Consider the following 23,341-nt stretch of genomic DNA (forward strand, 5'->3'; position numbering starts at 1 on the left):
TTATCCAATAGGTGATAAAATCCAATCACAAGAGGAGCCTCCTATAGATTTGAAATGTAGGGAACAAGTGACTGAAAGTGATACGGAGAGCCAATCAGATGATGAATCATTGATTGAGAACAAGGCTTTTCCACAACAAAGGTTTTCTCCAGTTATGAAGATTTCAGCACCGTCTGATATTACCCACCGCCCAAAACCAATTAAGGCTCATCCGTGTACGACATCTCAAGTGTCTTTTCCAATATCTGCCAGCCATAGCAGTGCAAATAACAACTCGCAAAATCAGTCAACCAGTACACAACATTTTTTGAGGCCTCTGCCTACTGGATCAAACTTCCAACCTACTGGTGCTGTTTTCAAAGATGTACACTCACCCAAAGTCCATTCATCGGAAGCTTTTAATTCTTTTCCAGTTGAAATGCCATCCATTATAATAACATCTGATCATAGTGACAGAATACCAGTTACGTCTACTGTAGACCCTAAGATGGATAGTATCGTCCTTAGTGTAAAGTCGTCGCAAAATGATCTCATAACCTCCAGTTCAGTGGTATTGGCAGAAAAGAAAGTGGGGGAAACTGTGTCAAAACCTAAAATAAAAACAGTGCAAAAACTTTCAAGAGGTAGTACTCTTCCACCTCCATTGTCTATCCCACCTATGAACATGAACTTGCCTCTTTCACCTGTTCCTGGTACACCTGCTGTGATTTCGGGGATCTCATCAAATTATGGTGCATTGAAAACACTTTCACCTCATGTATCAGTTTCACCTCGTAGCTCCGGTCTGTCACCAAAAGTCAGTACTAACCAGACTCCAGAAAAAAACAAGATACAGTTGTCACCCTTGTCTTCGGTGCTTCAGTCTTCACAAGCGAATGGTACTCTGAATGCAACTCAGTATAGCATGACTATAGTCAGCCCTATTGTTACAAAATCATCAACCCAAAGTTTACCCAGTGTAGTAAATGCCCTAGGTACACCAGAATATTTGACAGCCACCTTAAAAAACTTGGTATTACCTGGTGCCAAGCAAAGTAGTGCTCCCTCAACTCCTCAGACGCCATCTACACCTGGATCAGCTGGAACCCCAACAACAGTTCTTGCAAATCTTGTTTTGAAAGCTCCTACACCTCAAACACTCATCCAGAGCCCTTCATCTCCTGGACAGCTGCATCTATTACCACATCTCTTACCCAGGGGCAACAACCAGTTTCAATATTTTGTTCCACTGCAAGCAGGACCTGGTGTTAAAGGTAAGACCCATGCTTACATGACAACAGTGCTTGCATGGTACTGATCTTATTTCTCATTTCTATGGTTTAAATTGTATACTTAGTGTCCATGAACACATATCTTTTTAATCTAGGTATGATACAAATGACATTGCCACCTCAAGGAAGTATACAACTGGGAACGCCAACAACTCATGCCAGTGGAATGCCACCTGGTTTGACTAATGGAAAAGTGATGACCAATGGCCATACAAAGTAAGATAAAGACATTTTTTCAGCGATTATATTCAGTATTTCTGTGTGTGTGTGTGAATACTCCAATTTTTTTTATAAAATCTAAAAATTCCAGTTTTTTGTTGTGGTTGTTTAATGTTCAAGAACGTCTAAAAAATAAACTTTTATACATTATTTTAATCACAGTCAAGCTGCACCTGCGAAGTCACCCAACTCGCAAATGCCAGGAGTAATAGTCAGCAAACAAAGTCCTTCTTTTTCTAATACATCCTCACAAGTTGTTGCCATTACGCCTGCTGCAAGTCCCGGTACAGAGCATACTCAATTGCCACTTGCTGCTGTGACTACTCCACCTGTGTCAAGTCAGCGGTTGATTCTTCCTTCAAACACCAGGTGAACTTTTTTGAGAGTGTGCACATATACATTAATGTCAACAAAATGGGATTTCTTCATAAAATCAACACATTTTCATTACTGAACATTCTAATGAGTTTTATATAATTGTGATGAACATTTTTATATTATGAATCACTAGGGACATCTTTTATGCATTTGCCCACCCAAGCACGGTCTGAGAGCCTCAAGTTCATAGACAGTTTGATGATGATATCTTACTTCCTGCAAAATATAGGGCACCATATCACCTTGTGTGTTTGGGAATATGCTGGCATATGCATATGTTTTTGGCATATTCTGTGCAAACACTCTTAGTTGGAGCTGCAATAGCATTCTAACTCATCAGAAAGATGAGACTAAAAACTTTGTATTACAGCTTCACAGCAGAGCTTGACCACAAATCGACTAATACATCTGTTCCAGATGTGAAAAATTTAAAATCATAAATATCTAAGAATCAAATTAATCTCCCCCCCCCCCCTGATATGGAGACAATTTTTCATAATTGAATTCTAGTGCATGCATAGTTTTTCATAGAAAGTGAATTTTTTGTTTCAATATTACAGAATACATGCCTCTTCCCCTGGATCTCCCATGTCTCTTGGATCACATCCATTATCCATAGTCACTTCTTCCGCAGACCTATCATCTGGAGTCCAGGGTACTTGGTATTTGCAACCTTACGTTGCGGTTGCACCTCAAAAAGGTGAATGAGTTGTTTTATATAGATGAAAACATTAATAAATAAAAAAGTCTATCATCTTTCAACCTGTTGCTAAATACTAACACTACCAGCATTTATGTGCAGTGTTTCTTAAGCGAGAAATTTATTTGGTACAATTTATATGTATTTGGTTTTAACTTGAATGAAAAAAATTATATAGGCCTACACAGTAAGTGTCAGTAAGGGAGAGGAGACTGTGGTAAAAAAGCATTCTTATTGAAACCTTTACATAAAAATTATTATTTGGTCATGAGAGAGGGCTGGACACATTTGCTTTGTGACAGTTTAGAGGGATTTCTCCATACTTCTTTTCGCAACAGTGAATTGCTATTGATATATTTGGGTGCCCAAATTTAATTTTCTTTAACAATTTGTTTTCAGATGGTGTGTCATTGGAAAGGCAATGTGCATATATACCTATTAACCAAGCCTCTGTGACTAGTCAGAAGTCACCGGTAACACTAGTTGCTTCCACCACTGCCAGTACAGTTGCATCTCCAGCATTGAGTCCCAGGGCAACTCCTAGTTCGAATGTGAAGAGCACACACCACAGAAGTCAGTCACCACAGTTTTATGCTGGTATGAGTTCAAATTTTTGTTGCCACTCATCCATTTTCGAATGTATGTATATATATGTATGTGTGTATATATATATATAAACCTGAGTGGTGTGGCAAGATGCTTGTGTACCACCATGAAGGTTGCCATCAGGTCCCAGGTTCAAATCGAGGGAAGAATAAAGAACAATATATATTCCCTAATGAGCTTAAAGCAACCACTGATAGATGGCCCCTTCATTTCCAATCCAACTTGTTGATGTCAGTAAACTGTGGTATAAGTGATATAACTGGAGTTGGTGTGTGGGTGAAGTAGCAATATATATGTATAAAGTGGAAGAATCATATGAAATACTTATGCAGTGGATCCTGCTTATAACATTCATAATTAGAAAGTTTTCCCTGCTTAGTACAGCTTATTTTCATGATGCTTCTCTTACTAATATTTATTGAGATTTCCACTTAAAGCATTTTGCCACATACAACGTTTTTCATGATAGTTTTCTGAAAAATGTTATAAGCGAGAACCATTTTAGTAGTAAAGTAATGGAATTGAGTAAAGTAATTCGCTTTATGCGAAAAAAGGGTACAAGTTGTTTTTTTTTTAAATTTCCTACCAGTTCAATACAGGTACATTGTTTTACTAAAATTTGATCACATTGTTAAAGAAAAAGTATTACTTTTAAATAGCTGATCAATTGGAAGATTGACATAAATTTTTTTTTGCATGAATAAAATCATGTAGCACAAATCCACCATATGCAAAGCAACCAAAATACAGTGCACAGAACTTAATGTGACCTTATTGGGATCTGGGTTTCTAATAACAATAACTGATTGATAACTATATCTGGAAGAAATTGAAAAGCGAATATGACCATATGTCTTGTTTGATGAAACAGGTCAACTCAGTTTTTCTTTTCCACTAAAGTGGTTGCAAAATGCTCTATTGTGCCATTTTCTTTTTTCATGTTTTAAAACAGGATATTTTTGCTTTAAACCTAAATCAGGTGTTCATTATTATTCAGCCATTAATGAAAAGTTTGCCACTGTCTAGTGCGTTTTACGAACCACAATAATTTTTTAATGTACGGTACGTTCCGTAGATCCCCTTAGAAGAAAGTCTTTTGACCAAGTAACTGTGAAACCTAAAGAGACTGACCGAGAACTGAGGAAAGGGCTTTTTTTTACATAATGTTTGTTTCCACTATAGGTAGGCCATTGCAAAAGTAGCTTCATGGACTATAGTGGCTACTACTGCCCGAACAGAGCATTGTGAATCGAGTACTGAAATATTTGTAATCAAGGTAGAGGGTATACCGTCCAACCTCCTACATAGTCTTGCAGGTTGATAATGATAATTCATGGGCAGAAAAATGGATCTGGTTCAATATTTGGTTCAAAATGTGCAAAAAAAATTGATAACATAAACCAGAGTACTGATAACTATAAACAAATTTTTTCCAGTGTTATGGTATTGGTCAGCTCCATACTTAGCAAAATGATAACATTTACCATGATTCTAATAAGCAGCATCTATACTTTATTGTTCATTTCCAAAGATACATATGAGCTAAGAGGGTTTACGCTTGTCAAAATCTACGAAATAGTGTATATATTTGTGAGCTAATTTTTGCAGTTTTATTAATGGAACAAGCAAATTTCTATAATGCTTCAACATTTATTAGATCTGCCGAATCCCCTTATTTTGGTTCTTTAACAGCTCTACTGATGTGTCTTTTCATATATAAATTTTTTCTTATCAGAATGAACGGATAATAAAGACATTTAAAAATTTTTTTATATTTTTGTTATAATGCAAGTTTGTTATAATTCTTTATTTTTCACCTGCGGTCTGGCAAAAGATTCCAATTTCTTCATTTGTATGAGTTTATTCATTTATTGCTATTTTAGTATTTTATTTATCTATATTTTTTGAATCGGTACTCATAATTTAAGATTGAAGTAAATTAAACAATACAAAACGAATGAGACATTGATGTTGCATTTTTCTTGATCCTTATTCTTTTAGGTGTCATGAACATAAAGTCTGGTGCTCTATCCACAACACCTGTGAGCTTAACTCCCAATAGCAAAGGCGATCTCACTTTTACTGCTCATACATTCATTCCAAAATCTAAAGTTAAAGCCGCTGTTGCAAATATTCCTGTAGTTTCAAATAATGCTGATAGTTTGGAAACATGCACAGATGGAAAAACGCAGCAGCAGCAGAGTGGTAATTTATATATTACCTTATTCCTATGTTTAATGAAAATTCCTTTGTATTTTTGAATCACTTCTTATAATGAAAATTTTAAATTTTCTTTTATAGATGCAAAAAAAGAAGAAAAAAAAGCAATAAAAAAGATTATATATTTATTGGCATCGTTTTTTTTTTCTCGGGAAAGGGCAGGAAGAAAGGAAAATAAAAGTATTTCCTAATACTTATTTATCATTTACAGAATTTACTAAGTAAAATGCAGTGAAGAGGATTTTATTGTTACTTGAACAAGATCCCATTTTATGGGGTTGAAGTTCATAATATGCTAGGAAAAGAGGTCCAGAGTTCAAAATTAAGTGAGTTAAACCTAAAATTAAACCCCTCTGTGTGGATCTCAATTTGTGGTTCCACAGGCGGAGGCCCCATTTATGGATCATTGTATGCTGTATATCTCGCTCCACTCTTTTGGTTAAGATTTTTATTTTTATTTTTTTGCTGTGCCATTACACTTTCTGAATATCTATGGCCATTCCCCTCCATCCTGGAGCAGAGCCCTAGGCTAGGATCTTTTGCGGGGATCCAGGACATACTTTCACGGGGTCCCTTTATGATGAGTATATGAGTGAAAAAAAACAAAAATTATGAAAATCATCTGGAACCCAGGGCTAGAGCCCTGTCAGCACCATCCTTGTGTGGGCCATGTCTATGGCTAGCTTTGCTCTTAGACAATTTGTTTTTGAGTCATAAGCACTCCCTTTGACCAAATTTCTGATTTAAATTTCTGAACCGGCTTGAAGAGTTAACATTACATTGAAGAGGTAAATTTCATCAACAAAGTTTTGTGTGTGTGTGTGTGTGTGTGCGACTCATAAATACATTATTGTGTGTTACGGCTTTATCACTAGAGGTGTCATAGTTCGAAAAGCTTCTATTTTATACAAGGTGTTGCTGTATTTTTGGTTTTTTTGCTTTTTTTTCACATTTACTCACACAAGATTTATTTCTCTCCTTTTTATCAAAAAATGCTAGATTATTTAAATTATACATGGAACATGATGGATTGATTGAGCATAATATGACTGAAGACATTGATTGAAACATATTTGCAAAAATAATGATAAGTAATGGTCAGAAAGTAGAAAAAATTAACATGTCAAACACGGTTGCATTGCTGTGGAGTTGATTTATGAAATGTTTGATTATTGTCCTTGTGTGATACTCATGATTTAACACAGATTTGTTGTTCCAAGAAATTAAAATCACAGATAAAATTCTTGAAAGACCGATTAGAGGCTTCACATTAAATGCTATTTTTGTATTTTGTTTCTGAATTGCTTTCATTGATAATATCAATGAATGAAATAATAATTTTGGGGCACTGAATATTAATGATTATATGGCACGAGAAATGAATAATGTTACCTATCCAAGAGATTTGCATAGATTTTTCTATTTTCCTAGGAGTAACAGTTGAAGGTGACTCTGCACTAGGGGATAACTCAAAACCACAAAGATCTTGTAAAGGAAAGCGATATAAAGAGATGGTTGCTGAAGTAGGAATCAAAGGAAAGAAGAAGGTATGAAAATTTGATACTCACACATTTTTATTGTACATATAAAATATTTATGTAATTGTTATTAATAATATTACATTCTATCATCAATGTTAAGATTTGCTTTTCTTTCTATCAACCCACCTCCAATGTATTGTGTAGCTTAATAGTACCCAAACTATGAATGGGGGAGGGAGGGGAGTCATGAGAGAACTTCCAAAATAAAAATGTCTTGATGTAAGAAATTTATTTTAATCTTTCGCAATGTAAATCAAAATTTTGAATTGCTAAATTATGAAGTATTTTATTTGAAATTGTAAAGTTTCCAAATTAAAAAAATAGTCAATTTCAAGGTGCTAAATAATGATGCATACTAAAGGGTTAACTCATTATAAGATTTGTAAAAAAATCATTTAGAATTTTCTCATTAAATTTATTGTACTCGTAATAAAGTTGACTTCTATATGCTATTGTTATAAAAATTCATTTTTCTTGCCTTTGTATTGCTGCAAAAGCAGGCGGTGCAGTTGCACACCCCCTTAAACACTTCTGACATGTTTTGCCCATTTCCTATGTTAGTCTCACTCTGTTAGTTGAGAGTTTTCTTAAGGATTATACTTGCAAAAGTGTCCAGGTTTATGCACTCACCCATAATAATTTGTACTTTGTATGCTGCAAATAGATGAAACCATCATCAAATGTGGAATGATTGTTTGAATTCTTATATAATCTTAATTGTTCTATGAAAGCTGATGTATTAATATTGTAAGTCCCATAGTCATTCATTTGAAAGATGACTATTCTTAAGGCTCTGAAGTCTGAAGATTAATTATATCTTTTCTTGTGCAGATCTAATGATTGGAAACACTTTGATAAGTGGTTTTTTTTTTTAAATTTTTATAAAGTTTTAGTTTATTTAAGTAGCTTACCCCCATTAGCTAGAATGATGAAATTTCAATGTTCGTAATTGGGTATGTTGTTAGATATTTATTTCCTTCACAATCTGAACTTTTTGTGAAATGAAGTAATGGGGGTTTGATAAATTTCTATAGTGTGTATTTTTTCTTCATTATAGCCACCAAAACTTGGTATACCAAGTGATTCATCCTTTTTGACCTCACAACAAACTGATAATGCTAACAGTTGTAGCACCTCTTCAAACGTAGTCATATCTACTCCAACAGCAACAATACCAGCATCTGACCATGCTCCTGACTCATCCTCGAAAACTGAGCTTGAACAGCAACAGAATTCAGAAAACACTGATCAACAAACGGAAGATTCTGTTGATGCAGATCCAATGTCCACACAGCTTTGTTTTGTATTAGCGCCAACACCCGCTCAACTGGGGCGAGCTCCTGGTCAACTTCAACAGCGTCGACTCTCGGGTACGAGCTCACACAGTGATAGTTCTGACACATCAGAGCAGTTGAAGCTTTCTGATTCTGAGAAAAAGGAAGATTCCGTTCAGAATTCATCTGATGCCTCCAAGAAACCTATCCTGAAGCGTCCACTTGATGATGGAATGGACAAGTAAGATGATATTTTTCTTGACTGATTTACTCAATTGATTTGAGTTAATTATACAATGTAAAAACCAAAATTCCCCAAAATCTTTGAGGAGAGAGAATACATCAAAATGAACCCTATTCTCATAGGAAAATATATCCAGAGACATCACTCAAAATGATGGGGAGCATTGTTCGCCAGTGCTTTATGTAGATTAGGACATTTGAGGCCTATTATATACAGGACTTCAAGAACTGGTCTAATACTATAATAACATAATTTTAATCAATTCCCAGTTCTATAAATATTTAACTGGTTAATCAAAAAATTTTAATCGACTGATTAATAAAATTTTAATCAAATATTTTGTTTTGTGACCATATAGTATTATTATAGATGCTATAAAAATATATTCCATTCATTTCACTCACCTATTCGGTAGATGTAAACAACTATAGGAGTATGTTCAGATAGGTTCTCAAACTGTGCGCCCCTTTCGCGCCTCCAGCCTTTGTCAGAGACACCACAGAGTGGTGACCAATCAATCACCATTGCCAATATCAACAGTGATGCATGCTGTGATACTGAAATACTGTACTTATTGCTATACATTTTAGAATGTTTACAATTCTGTGGAATTTTCACCATGAGTTCAATTCTGGAGAGAAAAACTTAGTTCATATACCAGAACTTTAAAGAGCCCCACTCCAAAAAGTTCTACTCATCCACTACAGTCAAGCCTTGTCAATGTGAAACACTCAAGATTCCGCCGAAATTTTTGATGTTAACCAAATTTCATGTTAACCAATAAGCATGGTGGAAAAAGAGAATTTTGGACATTCTATTTACGTCAGTCTGAAATTTAATAAATTGTAAATTTATATAAATATAATACACTGAATTGTGATCAAGTTCTCTTTTAAAACGTTCTTTTTTTTTTTGCAATTTTCAAAAATGCTGCTTGTATAATTTTCATACCAGAAGCATTTTCAATTATTTTTTGGAAAAGTCTGTGATAGCCCACTTTTTTTTTGACACTTTTCACATTGGTTGGACATGGCAGCAAATTTTAAACAATCCCAACAATTTGTGATGGGAAACATTAAATATGACATTCACAAGAATAAAAGTTACAGAGAATACATGATATAATGTTCAGCTACCAACTATGTATGACATGAAGAAAAAGAGCACGAACAGCTCATTTTTTTCTTTCCTCTTGGACGAAATTCTGTGCCACAGTGCCATCTTTCATTTTAAATCATTACAAACGCTTTTGATAACAACGAACTGACTCAGAGGTAAGAGTATGCGTGCCACTTCCTCCCCCACCCCTACCTATGCTCAGGGGCAATAAAGCCCTTTCTCTGATGACAACCAAGGTCATGGCTTTATTGTTTGGCGCATTAACAATATTCACTTAACTCTTATCTTCCTGTATCTTCTACAAAGCATTTTTTTTAAAAAATTCAGGTTGACAAATCCTTTTAGGTTAAGCGATCTTCCATTTGAAAGGTTCATGTTATGCATATATTTTTCAACATATCGCCATGGAGAATGATTGAACCAAGAATTCTTTTCACATTAACCAGAGTTTCATGTTAAACTAATGTTAAAGTTCAACCGTATTGGGGGCATTAGTAGTTTTTCTGTCGAAGTTTCTGACATAAATTAATATTTCTATATATTTGATCTAGTGGTAACATTAATCTGGGTTTTTTTTCTTGTAGAGTTCTTGAGCAAGTTCATTTTGAAGCCAGATTTGCAGAGCTTCCTGAGTACAATCCAGAAGAATCACCCTCAGCTAATACCACTTCACTTCCGAATTCCCCCAGGTCTTTTGTGAACAGCTATCGTAAGAAACGAAGACTTTCAAGTAAGTTTTGATTGTGCACCTATGAAGAATTCGTCTACAAAGAAATATATTCATGTGATTTATTCCCAACTTTTGTTGTTTTTGCACATTTTATTTTTTTTATTTACTCAAAAAAAAGAGGAAAAAAACGTTTTCTATAATTTTGTTTCTTATTCATTTCATATAGTAGAGGGGGGTCTTCCATCTTTCAGTCATTGCAGGCGGCATTAAAAATTTCAACTAAGCCTGTGGGCCTCCAAGTCATACTGTGTTATTTAGAATTTTGCAATGGTTTCTAGATCTATTGCAAGGACTTTAAGTAATGTATCAAATACAAAAATAACATTTGTTCATTTAAAAAGCATTTTATAATTCTAAATACTGCAGCATAGCTTGATGGTTTTCAGGCCTCTTCAATTTTTTTAATTTAATCTTTCTAATGTGAAGTAGTTGAAAATAGGTGACAGGTTATTATGAGTCATCAAGGCTAAGATATTGTGACCTCACGAAGACCTCAGAGGGCTCTATGTGGGCCATGGATTTAATAACTCTGCTCTCTGATATAACAATTCATAAAGTAAAATTACATTATTGCATCCATACATTTTAACAACTGTTTTTTAAAAATGCACTGCAATACTTGAACTTTCCAGACATTTTCACTGCCAGAAAATATTGTTGTAAATATGCACACATTAAGTTTTTTTTATTTCTGTATTTTTAGTAATTAAGTCATTCACTAAGTTTACTGAAATTGTTTCCCATCAGCTGCGCAAGAGCAAGATGAACCTACTACTGAACTGAAAAGCCCCTGCCCAAAGCAGAAAAATCAGTCCAGTAGTTCTGAAGCTGGAACGCCAAAGTCTCCCAAGAGTGCCAAATTTGAAGGAAATAAGTTCTTTGGTCCTAATTTTAATTTAGATGGTAAGCAATTTTTGTTCGATATGATAGTATATTAATTCTTATTGGACTTGATTATGTGTATGTGGTCAAAGAATCGTAATACAGTGAAAATCCTATATAATTGTATTTTTTTTATAATTGCTTATATAACAATATTACTTTCTATTCCTTATATACTTTTCCATCGTGTTAATTTACTTTATCTATAATGATAACTCCTTCATATATGTTTCCCCAATCCCTTGACTATCATTATTACAGGGTGTCCTGTAAGTCCTAATGCAGCCTTTATCACATCAACTTTTTTTCATAGAGGTATGTTCCAATTTGAAAATGTTCAAAATGTGTCAAGATTACACTGTACCAGTTTTGAGAATGAAAATATAAGATGTCACAAAATAAAATATGTAAATTTTTATATGGCCCCATGTTCTTTAACTTCCAATTAAAAAGTTATTGCCCTGAGGCAACAAAAAAAAAAATTACATGTATATAATGTGCAATATTGGCTGAGATATTTGAATTCAAAAATCTGAGAAAAGTAGAAAAGAACATAAACCAATGGATGCTTCTTTCCTTCATTTATGAGAAGAATGGGACTAAAATTAAAAATATAAATTATACAGTTGAATACCGTTATAGCGAAAATCTTGTTTTAGCGAACACTTTTCTAATCCTCCAAATAAGTTTACATAGGAACAATGCTAGGTAACTTGGAATTCCTTTATAACGAAATTTCGTTTTAACAAAGTGATTCCTCCAGTCTCTTGGCATTTGTTATAACGGGGTTTGACTGTATTTGAATTCAAAAGAAGAGTGTCAAAAGTTAGTGTAAGTTGAGTATTTCAGGTAAACTAAGAAAATTTTGAGTTTTATACTGTTGCGAGGTCCACAATCTTTTTTGTTTCAAGGTACACGGTGTTCCACCACTTGTGAAAAATATTGATAACTTTATTCACAATGCTTGGCATGATAGAGCACTTCGTATGGTTCATCAGGTGGTTGCATAGGTTACAATTACTAAATATAGTTCACTAAACTTATTGAAAAGAAACACAGCAAAGCTGTGTTTACACAAGTGCATACAGTTTTGTTACTAAAATGTGCATACTTACAAAATCTCTGTCAAGGTCACAGACAAAAAGCTGAAATAGCATTCAGTTGTGAGGTTATGTGTTTCTAATCTCTTGTACTCAAAACATCAGCTAAAATTCAATACAACTAAAGCTATTTCAAGTGTTTCTATGGTCAAAATATAATAGTTTCCCCTATATGTTTTCAGTGGTGTTAAAATTTGACGAAACACTAATTACTGGTTTTTTTTCTTATTTTCTTTAGGTTTTTAAACTCGATGATTATTTAGTAATAACTTTGGTATACAAGTATTAAGATATGTTCAAAGATGTATTAAATAATTGAAAATAAAATCAATAAAAGAGTCACAACAAAACTATCTTCTAGTTTTAAATTATAGTTCTGCTTTTGAACTTATGTTAAAGACCAGTAATTTTTTTAATATTAGATTGAAATGGTAAAATTTTACAGTAAGTCAGAATCATGCTTTTGTTTCTGTATTTAATCTGTTTACATTTCTCACACTTCTCTAAAACATGGGGGACAAACATGTATGATCAGCAAAATGTTTTATGCGAGTGACGTTTTCAAATTTCAGATTTCAAAGATGTCGATTTGAACAGTTCCATGTCACCAAGGACACCTAAAACACCCAGTGATAGTGACAAAGGGATGTCATCCCAAAGGCGTATTTTAGATCATAGACGTGCTCTGGTCATGCAGCTACTTAAAGATAATGGTCTTTTTCCTACTGGTAGGTATTGCAGACAATAAATAATATGTGTTTAATATTGCTTGGGAGAGAAAAAGAAAGTGTTAAGAAAATTTTTAGATGAGAATGTGCCTTATTGTTTTACATGTTTCATTTCTTTTGTTGTTTCTACATTGTACATGTGCTCTAACTACCTCATATAAAAATTTAGTATCATAGTCAGTAGAGCAAATGCAGCTTATCATGGTCTTTATTGACAATAATTTAATCTTAATAATTTAAATATTTTACTAATTTTATTTTTAATAATTTAAATATTTATTTTATTTCAACTGTCTTCAAAATAATGATCATTTCATAACTTGTTGGTACACGGTAAAACCTCTCTTTATCTAGCTTTTTTTTCTTAAATGAGATTTTTCCCTAAATCATTCTTATTTGATGTGAGCAATTTTGTTATGTGACTGTATAATACTTGTGTGGTAATTCATAGTAAGTCACTATTTACTTTCTCAGAAATCACCTACGAATAACACATACACAGAAAATACAAAACTGAAAATGAATTTTGACACACTGTGGGTGTCAAAGCTCCAAGGAAGGATTGAAAGATTTATTGCCTTTGTAGTCTAGTGGTCTAGAGCAGTGTTTCTCAACCTTTTTTTGCCCGTGGCCCCCTTTGAACCATATTTTTTTCCTCATGGCTCCCCTGCCTTACCCAGAGTTTTCAACCCTCATCTACAAGCAGAATCCTTTATACATATTGGACCACTGGCCTAGAATTTATCGAGCTCCCCGCTAGTCCGAATTCTATTCAGGGCCGTCTGAACATCATGGGCACCTTAGGCAAAGTGCTCCCATACTTAGCTAGAAATAAACAGCCTACATATTTCCTACTTAAAATTTATTGTACTATACAAAATATCATAAGGTGGGGTCACTTATGGACATGAGACCCCCGGGCATGACCCCTCACAAGAGTGAGACTGACAGAGCTGCAGCCCGGGGTCTGATATGGTTTTCATCATTCTTCGTTTTTCACACTATAAATTTAATATAGAGGAGGGGGTATGTGAAAAATGTAGCCGGGGGCCTGAGAAAAACCCCCATCCTTGGGAACCGGCTGTAAAATGTAAGCGGTGAGGCCCGGGTGGGGTCCATGCCCTAAGACGGCCCTGGTTTTATGGGTGGTTTTGTTGCATTCTGTAAGTGTATATACTATATAGTCACTAATATAAAAGCTTTATTTCTTCACACCTTAATTTTTCTTCTTAGCTCTATGCAGCCCACCAAACCACCTGCCATAGCCCTTTCTCCATTTTCTTCAGTGGCCCCCTCGAAAAATCCCAGTACCACTAGGGGGCCATATGGCTCCCGGTTGAGAACCACTGGTCTAGAACATTCACCCGGAAAGTGAAAGGACATAGGGCAGGTGAATTTTCTTTCTTTCCAAAAAAAATTCATCTTCGCATAACAGCCACTTGTTGAAAACCTTCATATGGTAGCGGAGAGTGATGCCATCCTTGCATAAGTTGCCATCTGGTGGCAATGTCAGCAATTGTGATCTTGGCCTGAGTCAGGTCCCGCTGTCCGTGTGCAGTCCCGTTCAGTGCACATGAGCTCCCAGGAAGGATTGAGAGATTCATTGCCTTTGTGTGGTGGGTGAATGGTCTAGAGCAGTGGTTCTCAACCTGGGGCCATATGCCCCCCTTGCGGTCCTGGGATATTCCAGGGGGGCCACGGGAGAAAATCAGAAGAAAGGTGATCCACGATAGGTGGAGAAGGGAGTCATAGAGAGCTGTGACGAGAAAAGCTTTAAAAGTGAAACATGGTTGAAAAATATTACTACTTTCAGAATCCATCAGATCCGTCCATAGAACCAGAGACATCTTAACCGTTGGGTCTATGTGGGCATGACCCGAGTCTTCATGTCTATAATGGAGGGAGGGGACTGCACTATATGGGATCTGGTACTATTATTTCATATGTAAGCTGTTATTTCCAGCTAAGTATGGAGGGCCGCCAGAGCAACGGTTGATGTGTTGGGAGGGTCGATTTATCGTGCAGATTCGCTGGATCGTCCTGTATTTTACTCAGACCGTTTTTTACCATATAGTTTGACTCCTGGGAGAGATGATAATCCACTATTTGAATTCGTGCCTAGCCAGGATTCCAGAGATTGATCTGCTTTTTTAAAGTTTCATTCATAATAAAAAAATAGGAAGTATCTCACTCTTGGATGAGGGGGCCCTGGATAGGGCAGGGGGGGGGGGCACGAGAAAAAAATGTGATCCGTAGTGGGGGGCTTTGAGCTGAAAAAGGTTAAGAAACACTGGTCTAGAGTATTCACCCGGAAAGGACATGGGTTCTATTCCCTGCAAAGGCAGTTGAGTTTTCTCTTTCCAAAAAAAAAATTCATCTTTGCACACAACAGCCAGTTGTTAAAAACGTTTGCTGGTTCTTACCTGAATGTTTTAAATATGCTCTGCCAGATAAGTAAAAAATTTGTGTAAAAATGGCCAAGTAAAAAAAAAATTATTGCAGAGAAATGGTGCAACACATTTTCTATCAAGTAAGGATATAGAAAAGTAGAAAATAGAAAATTTTTGCATGTTTAGCAATGTTTTTATGTATATTCTACACTATTTTCGATAAATATATCAGTATACTGAGCAAGAAATTTTCTTTCTCTTTACAGCTCAAGCAACAGTTCAGTTCCAGCATGAACATCAAGAAACATTCCCTACAAAAAACACTCTGCAATTGAAAATACGTGAAGTGAGACAGAAATTGATGGCCCAGAGTGCATCTACTCCTCAACCCCCAATGACTCCAACAGCAACAAGCACTTCAAACAGCAGCTCTTCTGCATCATCTAAAGCAGATATGGTGATGCTGCAAGATTCATTACCTCGAACCAGCAGTAACAACTCGAGCCAGTTGTTTCTGGCTCCTGGTCCTGTCGGTAATGCTAACAAGCATCACCAGCTAGTTTCTAATACATCACCTGCTGCAAGCATCATCTCAACCCCAGTGGATGGATTTGACTGCGATCCATCATCGCCTTCAAATGATGAAAAATTGGGGGAGAGCTTATTGAACATCAGTGAGAAAAGTTGATAGCTTAAATTCAATCTTGTTGTGTTAGGTATTTACATGTCTGGTAGCAAGGCTGCTACTGAATGGTCTGTTTCAAAAGGAAACAAAAAAAAGCTGTTTAAAATTCATTGAGATTCGTGTTATTCAGTGTAAAATGAGCCGTGTGTGGGAAAACACGCATGATGCATCATCACGTTCCAAGTTTGCCTCTAGTTTTCAAGATAATGGTTGGATAATTATTTTTATAGGGCACTCTCTCTCAACTGAATTTTAAATTTCATATTGTGATAATATGTAATTTTCTGATATAATTGTAGACAAATTTTAGGTAACATTTGCGTTTTAATTAGTCTTGGTAGCATGATTTTAATTTTTTTTTATTCATGCATTTAGTGTGTGTGCGTGTAACTTTTTTTGCCCATTTGTATGAGTGGTTGTGGTTTCACATATTTCTGTTGCAAATAGTGTTGATGTTGTATTGTAAATACACATGTTCAAAGCATGTTATTGATAAATCATCGTTTCTTGTTAAATCATGATTCTCTCTGAAAGGGAGAAATTTTTTTTTTTTTGTTTTGTATGACAGTTTATAGTTTGATTTTTATCCTGAAAATTATGCTGTTATGTTTGATGTTGCAGTTATGATTATGTTTACTGAACATTATAGGAGACTATCAAATTATAAATCAATTTTCCAATCTTATTGAATCACAAGATGAAATCGGAAGAAATCGAACAAAATCAGGCAATTTCTATATTTGAATTTGTTTATCGCTTTTAATTCCTTTGAATCTTTATTCTTTTTTGCATCAAAATTTATAATTTTGTAAAGTATGTATCGTTTTTTTAATGGAAGCAAAATTAGGTCTTCTATTTGTAAAGATTGAGAAATATAATTCGTGGGCAATATTATAATTTTGATTATGTGCAATACTGTCAATTACCATTTAGCATGACAAATTAATTTTAGGATGAAAAATTAATCGGCTTGAAAAAATATTGTACACCTAAAATTTATTTGTCATGGAATAATACTTCAAGTCAGTCCTTTGTTTTATAGTCAGTTTTTTTAAATATTTAATTGTTAAACTAAATGAGATCAGACGTGGAATTGAATTGTGAAGAGAAAGGTTCTGTTGGTTGAGTATGACAAAAATATTTTGAGTTGATTAAAGATAACTATGTGAGACTTTTTAAAGAGCATTGCATCCACATAAAGCAAAATTACTCTGTGTCCTCATGGATTTTTTATGATTTACTGAAGTGAAAAAATGGCACATGCAGGGTTATATTGTCTGTACTTATATTTGAATCAGCTTACATCGAACTGCTATATGACAAACTGGCATAGTTATTATACCCAATACTGGCATTTGTTCCAGTTTTCAATTCACTAATGTTTGCTCGTACTCTCACCTTTTTAATTTTTTGGTAAAGTGGATGATTGTGCTTTGAATAGTTATTTTGTTCTGCCTCCTTAAGTGAGACTTAGGTAAAGTTTTGCAACTTTGATACATGAGGATTTTTTTAAAGAAATGGGACCGATAAAAACTTGATGCTTCAGTTTAAATCCAATCTGTTTTAATCTTGGTATAAAAATGTGTCCAATTAAATAAATGATAAAATCCCAGTTTTCGATGAAAGTGAATTTTATACATTTAATATTAGTATTCTGCATCCTTAATGTTTTTGCAAGGATTATGGGAGCGAGGTAAAGAAATGAGATGATGTTGAACATTCTTTTTAAATCTTATATTGCACCTACACAGACATGGTTTTGTTGTGTGTTTGTTTTGGGTTGCACCAATCATTTAATTATTTTGTGTAATTTAAATGATAAAATAATCATGCAAGCAATCATATTTATGTATTCCTGTTTTGAAATTTGACGACAATTACGTGCAACCTGCCGAACCTTTTTCCAGTTGAAAATAAAGGAGAGTCAGAGAGCATGAGTTTGTAAAAAAATTGGATAGGGAGGGGTTGAAAATAGCCATTGTCAAAAAAAAAAGTTTCTGTATAAATAATCCTATAATTTGTTCCCCTGGACAGTATTTGGCCAAATGATTCATATGGTTTAGATTTCTGTTTAATATCAGCAAAGCTTAGACGATAAGGCTTCAAACTAGAGATGCTTACAAATATTTCATATACAGTTCAAAATGAATGATAATCCTTGTTTAAAAAATGGTATAAAGTGAAACAGGAATAAATCGCTCAGAATCTGAAATAAATAGACGATCAGTTTACAGATAATATATGGGAAAAAAACTAGGTTAATGACAATCATGTTGAAATAGTATGTACAATTACAAGTGTGTGTAAGGTGTTAATGTCATTGTGGGATGATTTGTGTTTGATAAATTTTAAAAAATTTAACTGCAACATATATAGATTCCTATAAGCCAGTGGTTCCTGACCCAGTGCCCTCAGGTACTGTGCCTGTCAAATTTTTTCTTGGTTCCTGGGAATGACTGACAAGCTGCCATATTACAGTTTATAAAGTAGTAGTTTTTAACTTGAACATTGACTTTCACATCTAATGTCCTTGTGAAAAATTACACATGCACTTCTAGGCACCTAAAATTGGGGAAAACCAGAGTTTTGAGTGAATGTGAAAAAAAAAAAAGATTCTAGAGAAGAAAATGTGAACGGAACTTGAAATTCACTTTTCCATTCTCATGTGAAATTCATTTATTCTTTAGTGTGCAATTTCATTAAAATCCGTTTGCTTAATATACATACTTTGCTGGTGATATTGTCATTGTGGCTGGACTTAATTTAATGTGTATTAGGCAAGCTAATTCTGAAGTTTTAGTTTTTGGCCTATTACTTTTTTAGTATAAAATGTGTGTTATGAATTGTTTATTCTATTTTAAAAAATGCATTCGAACGGGGACCAAATTTCCCACCATTTCATTAAAAATGCTGGATTTCTCTAATAATAATAATAATAAAGAGTTCAAAACGTTTCTAATTTTTCAGTTGAGAGAAAAATATGTGAAAGTGTGAAACTCTCATTATATATATATACATATGTGTGTGTGTTCATGTAAGCGGCACTTCAAAAGTGCACGCCTAACTAACTGCACATATATACTGTTGTGAAAATTCATGAATCTTTGGAAATAAAACTATGTGTGTATATGTACTAAATGTATATAAATGAAAAAAAAAAATTAACTCTTATGTATATAATCATGTAAAACATGGGTTTGCTCGCTAATTCCCTGCAGCTTTATAGTTTCTTGCGAAAAGGAAAAAAAAAAACCAATCTGATAATGTATATTGTGTATAAAAAATGAAAGCGTTGGTAGTTATTGTAAAAAAAACAAAAGTTAGTGAAAATGTAGAAATTGTTACTACGAAATTGCTTAAATATCTGTATATTTATATTTCCACATGCAGTGTATGTAATTCTCTGTTGTCCCCCTCCCCACTTTTTATTTTTATTTTATTTTATTTTTTATTGTTTCATGTTCATTGAAAAATTGTTGATTACATTTTGTTTATGTAGGTGTAGGGATAATTTTTTAGTTTAAAAATGTTCATCGAATGTGTGCTTGTTTTTTTTACTGTTTATTTTGACTACGTAGATAAGCCAGAATTACTTCGATTTTTTTTTTCGAAAGGAAAAATTCTCAATCAGATGATCTGTTGAATGACTAATTTGTTTTCTCCCAATTTCAGATTTGTTTGTGTATGTGTGTATATTCAGACTTCACTTAGGTGTCCATTAACTTGTTTATCTAATTGTACTCTTTGCTCAGTTTTAATTAGTTTTTTTGCGATAATCAAAGTGAACAAGAGTTTTGTAAAGGGTGGGTGCAAGAGAAATGTGATATGTCAATATTTCATAGAAAAATACAGTTGGACCCTGTTAAGACGATGTCAGAGAAACACAGAAAAATTTCTTACTGACAGTATTTTATATCACCCAACAAACAGCTATTTGATTTTGAGAAGAGTCTTGAAATAGAGTGAGTAGTTGAATGACGTGCATGGTGTTAAATGTTTTCAATAAACTTTCTTATCGGGTGGAAATGCTATCAAAATGAGAAAAATATGCACATTATACCAGGGCCGGACAAATAAAAAAAAAAAAAATTTTAAATGCCAGCCGAATTTCTTAGGAGCCAAACATGTTTATCCCCCAAGAAAATCAGTCTTATATATTGTTTTCTTAGTTTTCTGGGACTTTGACCCCCTTCCCATGTTGGAAGAAATTATTACAAAAAAAATTTTGTCATACTTACACTTCAGTTTAGTAAAATGATGCATATAAAATTTTAGGTCCTAATACAGATTTCCAGTCACTGCCCACCTGGGATTTGTCCAGCCCTGTGTGCTGGAAATATGCCTGAAAACATATGTTTATAAAATTTTTGTCCCAGCAAGACAAATGTGTTGAAAGCTGTTTGGATTTGGCAATAACCTGTAAGCCCCGGTCTGTTCTTGTGTATAGAAAATTACCATGATGTGATAAAAATGATCAAACAATGAAATTGACAAAATTTTCAATTTATAGAATTGCGAAAGGACTAGGTGAATGTATATCTCATATACATGGTCTAAAGAAAAAGTTCATATTCACTCCTTTGTCATCTAAAAGATACGCCTCCTATTGGCCCATCTGTATTAAGTAGACATGCCAGCCATGTAGATTTACCAAAAGCAATTACAGTGCTACTAGTGACAAAATGAAGAAACTATCAAATACAAATACAATGCCACAACAGACAAAATGCCCAATGAGGTGGCTGATAAAAAGATGCCCATAAAACCAGTTTAGTAACGAATCAAGATAGGCAAAAAATGTTAGTCTCAAAGTTGTATAGCATTGTCAAATTGTGAGGAATTGTTTTCAAGAATGATGAAGAAATCATCATGTTACAAGCTGCAGACCCTTCAATGATCACCATTTTGTCTTTACTGGGAATTTGTTACATGCTCATATTAAATATACTTAGAATAGTGAAGATATTATACTTCTCCAATGTACATCCTATGAGATTTCATGATAGATTTCATCTCAACTGTGTTCAACTGTATTACCATGTTTGTGCAATTTCCTACCTGAGTTTGCTGTGTACGTTTTCATGCTCTTTTAAGTAAATTGCAAAATTTTATATAAATTTTGGTTGTCGAAATCAATGTGGTAATCCAGTTCTTTAGCCATCAAGCACATAAAATTCACCTAAAGACAATGCTTTTCTTCCTCTATGTCAGAGAAAGGTGACCAAGCTCTTCTTTTTTTTTTTTACAAGAAAATGGCCTAAGAATGACAGTGAACAGCTGCAGTTGTGTGTGCAAACAAGCTAAGATTTATGAATTTTGTTGGATGACAATCTGTCTCAATGGTGAATAGGCCTCTCAGTCGACATGAATATGGTGTCAAAAAGTTGTATAACATTAAGTCTGGACCTTATGACCTGTGCCTTTTAATATGCGGCTGATATCATAGAGGTTTTGCCCTTCAACATCCGTTGAGATTCAATAAACTAAAACGTAGGATCGCATAAGCTATGGAGATTGCTGATATTCAAGTGTGTTTGACAAAATATTAGCTAGCTTAAAATGGGATTATTCATAGAATACCCATAATTTAATTCAAAAAGAGAAAAATACTACCAACTCATGTAAGTAATTTGTATCATTTTAAACATTAAGGGGAGGGTAGGCTGAAATGGCTGATCGACAATAGAGCCTAGGTTGTGTTTGGTGTATAAAAAAAGTATAATATAGTACAAAAAGTAAAGCACTTTTGTATCTTCAAACACTTAAAGTGAGCACTTAAGTAAATAATAAATGTTATATGTGCAAACCTCTTAGTCACCTTCACCTGGTGTGTATCACTGCAGCAGTACAGTTTTTTTGTTGAACACACATACCCTGATTAGTAACAGTCACAGCTGCTGAATGAACACCAGAATTCTGTCACTGGACTTATCCCATCATCAAGATCTCTTTCAGCCAAGCTGACATCACAGCTGCTGCAATTTCTCTATTACAGCTCAGTTACAGTTAAGGGAAGTGAAAGATCCAAAGCTCTCTCTTGTTTTTGATATATCCCTAATAGAAAAAGTCAATTTTGTATGATTGGATTTGCTAGTGCAACATTTGCATGTGTTGAGCTGTCAATTCAACATCATGCCTTGATGTTTGATGATCTGAAATTTCTGTATGCCACTGGCATTAAGTCCCATCTTGCACAAAAATGAAGTCAACACAGCCTTTGTTAAGTTGCTCATTTGTTATGGTATCTATTGCTTTTGCACACACCCAAAAATACAAAATACAACACAAGATCACAGCAGATGCAGCCAGTGTTGATGATAGTATGATCCAATTTTCAGATCAAAATCTCTGTTATTCTATTGATATCTGTCAGTTGACAAAACGTTTGCTTATAGAGCATTCATAATTAACGCCAAAACAAAAACTCATGTGAATAATTTTCCTGCACATCTAATGTCAATTTTTCTATGAAATGTTGAAAGCATCTATTTCCTTTATGCTCCCTCAGTATATGCATTGCCACCTGCGTGTGTGTTGACTGTATTCTCCCCCCTCCTCCCATTTCATATTCAACATTTTTATTATTATTTTATTTTCTAAATTCAAATATTAGATTGCATTTAGAATTTTTTTTTTTGTTATTTCAAATCCTTGTTCGATAATATTATTCGTAATATGGAAAAAATTGTTATTGAAAATCTCAAATATGACTTTCTTTTTTCACCCCCACAGTTTAATTTTAAATTGAAAGATGAACGAGTTCAGTTATTTTTTGTGTCCTATTCTTGAGTCAATTCTAGTGTTTATGTTTTTCTTATTATCATAAATTTTTTGTGCTTGTTTTATGAGTTTTCACGAATCTGTATGTTGTATTTTGATTAACGGTGTGTGTATGTGTGTGTGTATACACTGCTTGTTAAAAATGTAAATATCGTTATGTTTATAATGAGTTTGTTTTTATTTCTGGGGTGTACTTTTACTTTTCTAACCAGAGACATATATCGTCGCCTTACTTCTATCACCCGTCTATAGTTGTAATTTACAAGACCTTCAGAAGAGGAGGCTATGGTGCAATTAGTTGTTATGAATATTTATACGGTTTTGGGAGCTATTGGAGTTTTCCAGCGATCTAATTTAATTTTATTGATCACCAGTTAACAAAATTTGCCAATCTTCTGAGCTTGCCTCCCTCCCCACCTGAAAATACACCTCTGGTTATGAATCCAAACTGTGCATTCATGCATACAGAATTCA

The 23,341-nt window shown here is 34.1% G+C and overlaps 1 protein-coding gene across 1 annotated transcript in view; it reads left to right on the forward strand.

Annotated features, from left to right (window-relative positions):
- The window catches only part of LOC149075676 (protein capicua homolog), a 61,492-nt gene extending 38,459 nt beyond the window's left edge, over positions 1 to 23,033 (forward strand). The window contains exons 10-21 of the mRNA XM_089243165.1: positions 12 to 1,253; positions 1,367 to 1,487; positions 1,653 to 1,859; positions 2,429 to 2,568; positions 2,968 to 3,165; positions 5,176 to 5,379; positions 6,826 to 6,941; positions 7,993 to 8,450; positions 10,157 to 10,302; positions 11,050 to 11,205; positions 12,857 to 13,012; positions 15,669 to 23,033. Coding sequence (XP_089099291.1) covers positions 12 to 1,253; positions 1,367 to 1,487; positions 1,653 to 1,859; positions 2,429 to 2,568; positions 2,968 to 3,165; positions 5,176 to 5,379; positions 6,826 to 6,941; positions 7,993 to 8,450; positions 10,157 to 10,302; positions 11,050 to 11,205; positions 12,857 to 13,012; positions 15,669 to 16,090 — 3,566 coding nt within the window. The 3' untranslated portion in view covers positions 16,091 to 23,033. The remainder of the gene's footprint in view (positions 1 to 11; positions 1,254 to 1,366; positions 1,488 to 1,652; positions 1,860 to 2,428; positions 2,569 to 2,967; positions 3,166 to 5,175; positions 5,380 to 6,825; positions 6,942 to 7,992; positions 8,451 to 10,156; positions 10,303 to 11,049; positions 11,206 to 12,856; positions 13,013 to 15,668) is intronic.
- Positions 23,034 to 23,341: the final 308 nt, after the last annotated feature.

This window comes from Pholcus phalangioides, unplaced genomic scaffold (genome assembly GCF_987345545.1).
Source record: "Pholcus phalangioides strain wild (caught in Gottingen) unplaced genomic scaffold, Ppha-v1.0 ptg000015l_1, whole genome shotgun sequence".
Lineage (NCBI taxonomy): Eukaryota > Metazoa > Arthropoda > Arachnida > Araneae > Pholcidae > Pholcus > Pholcus phalangioides.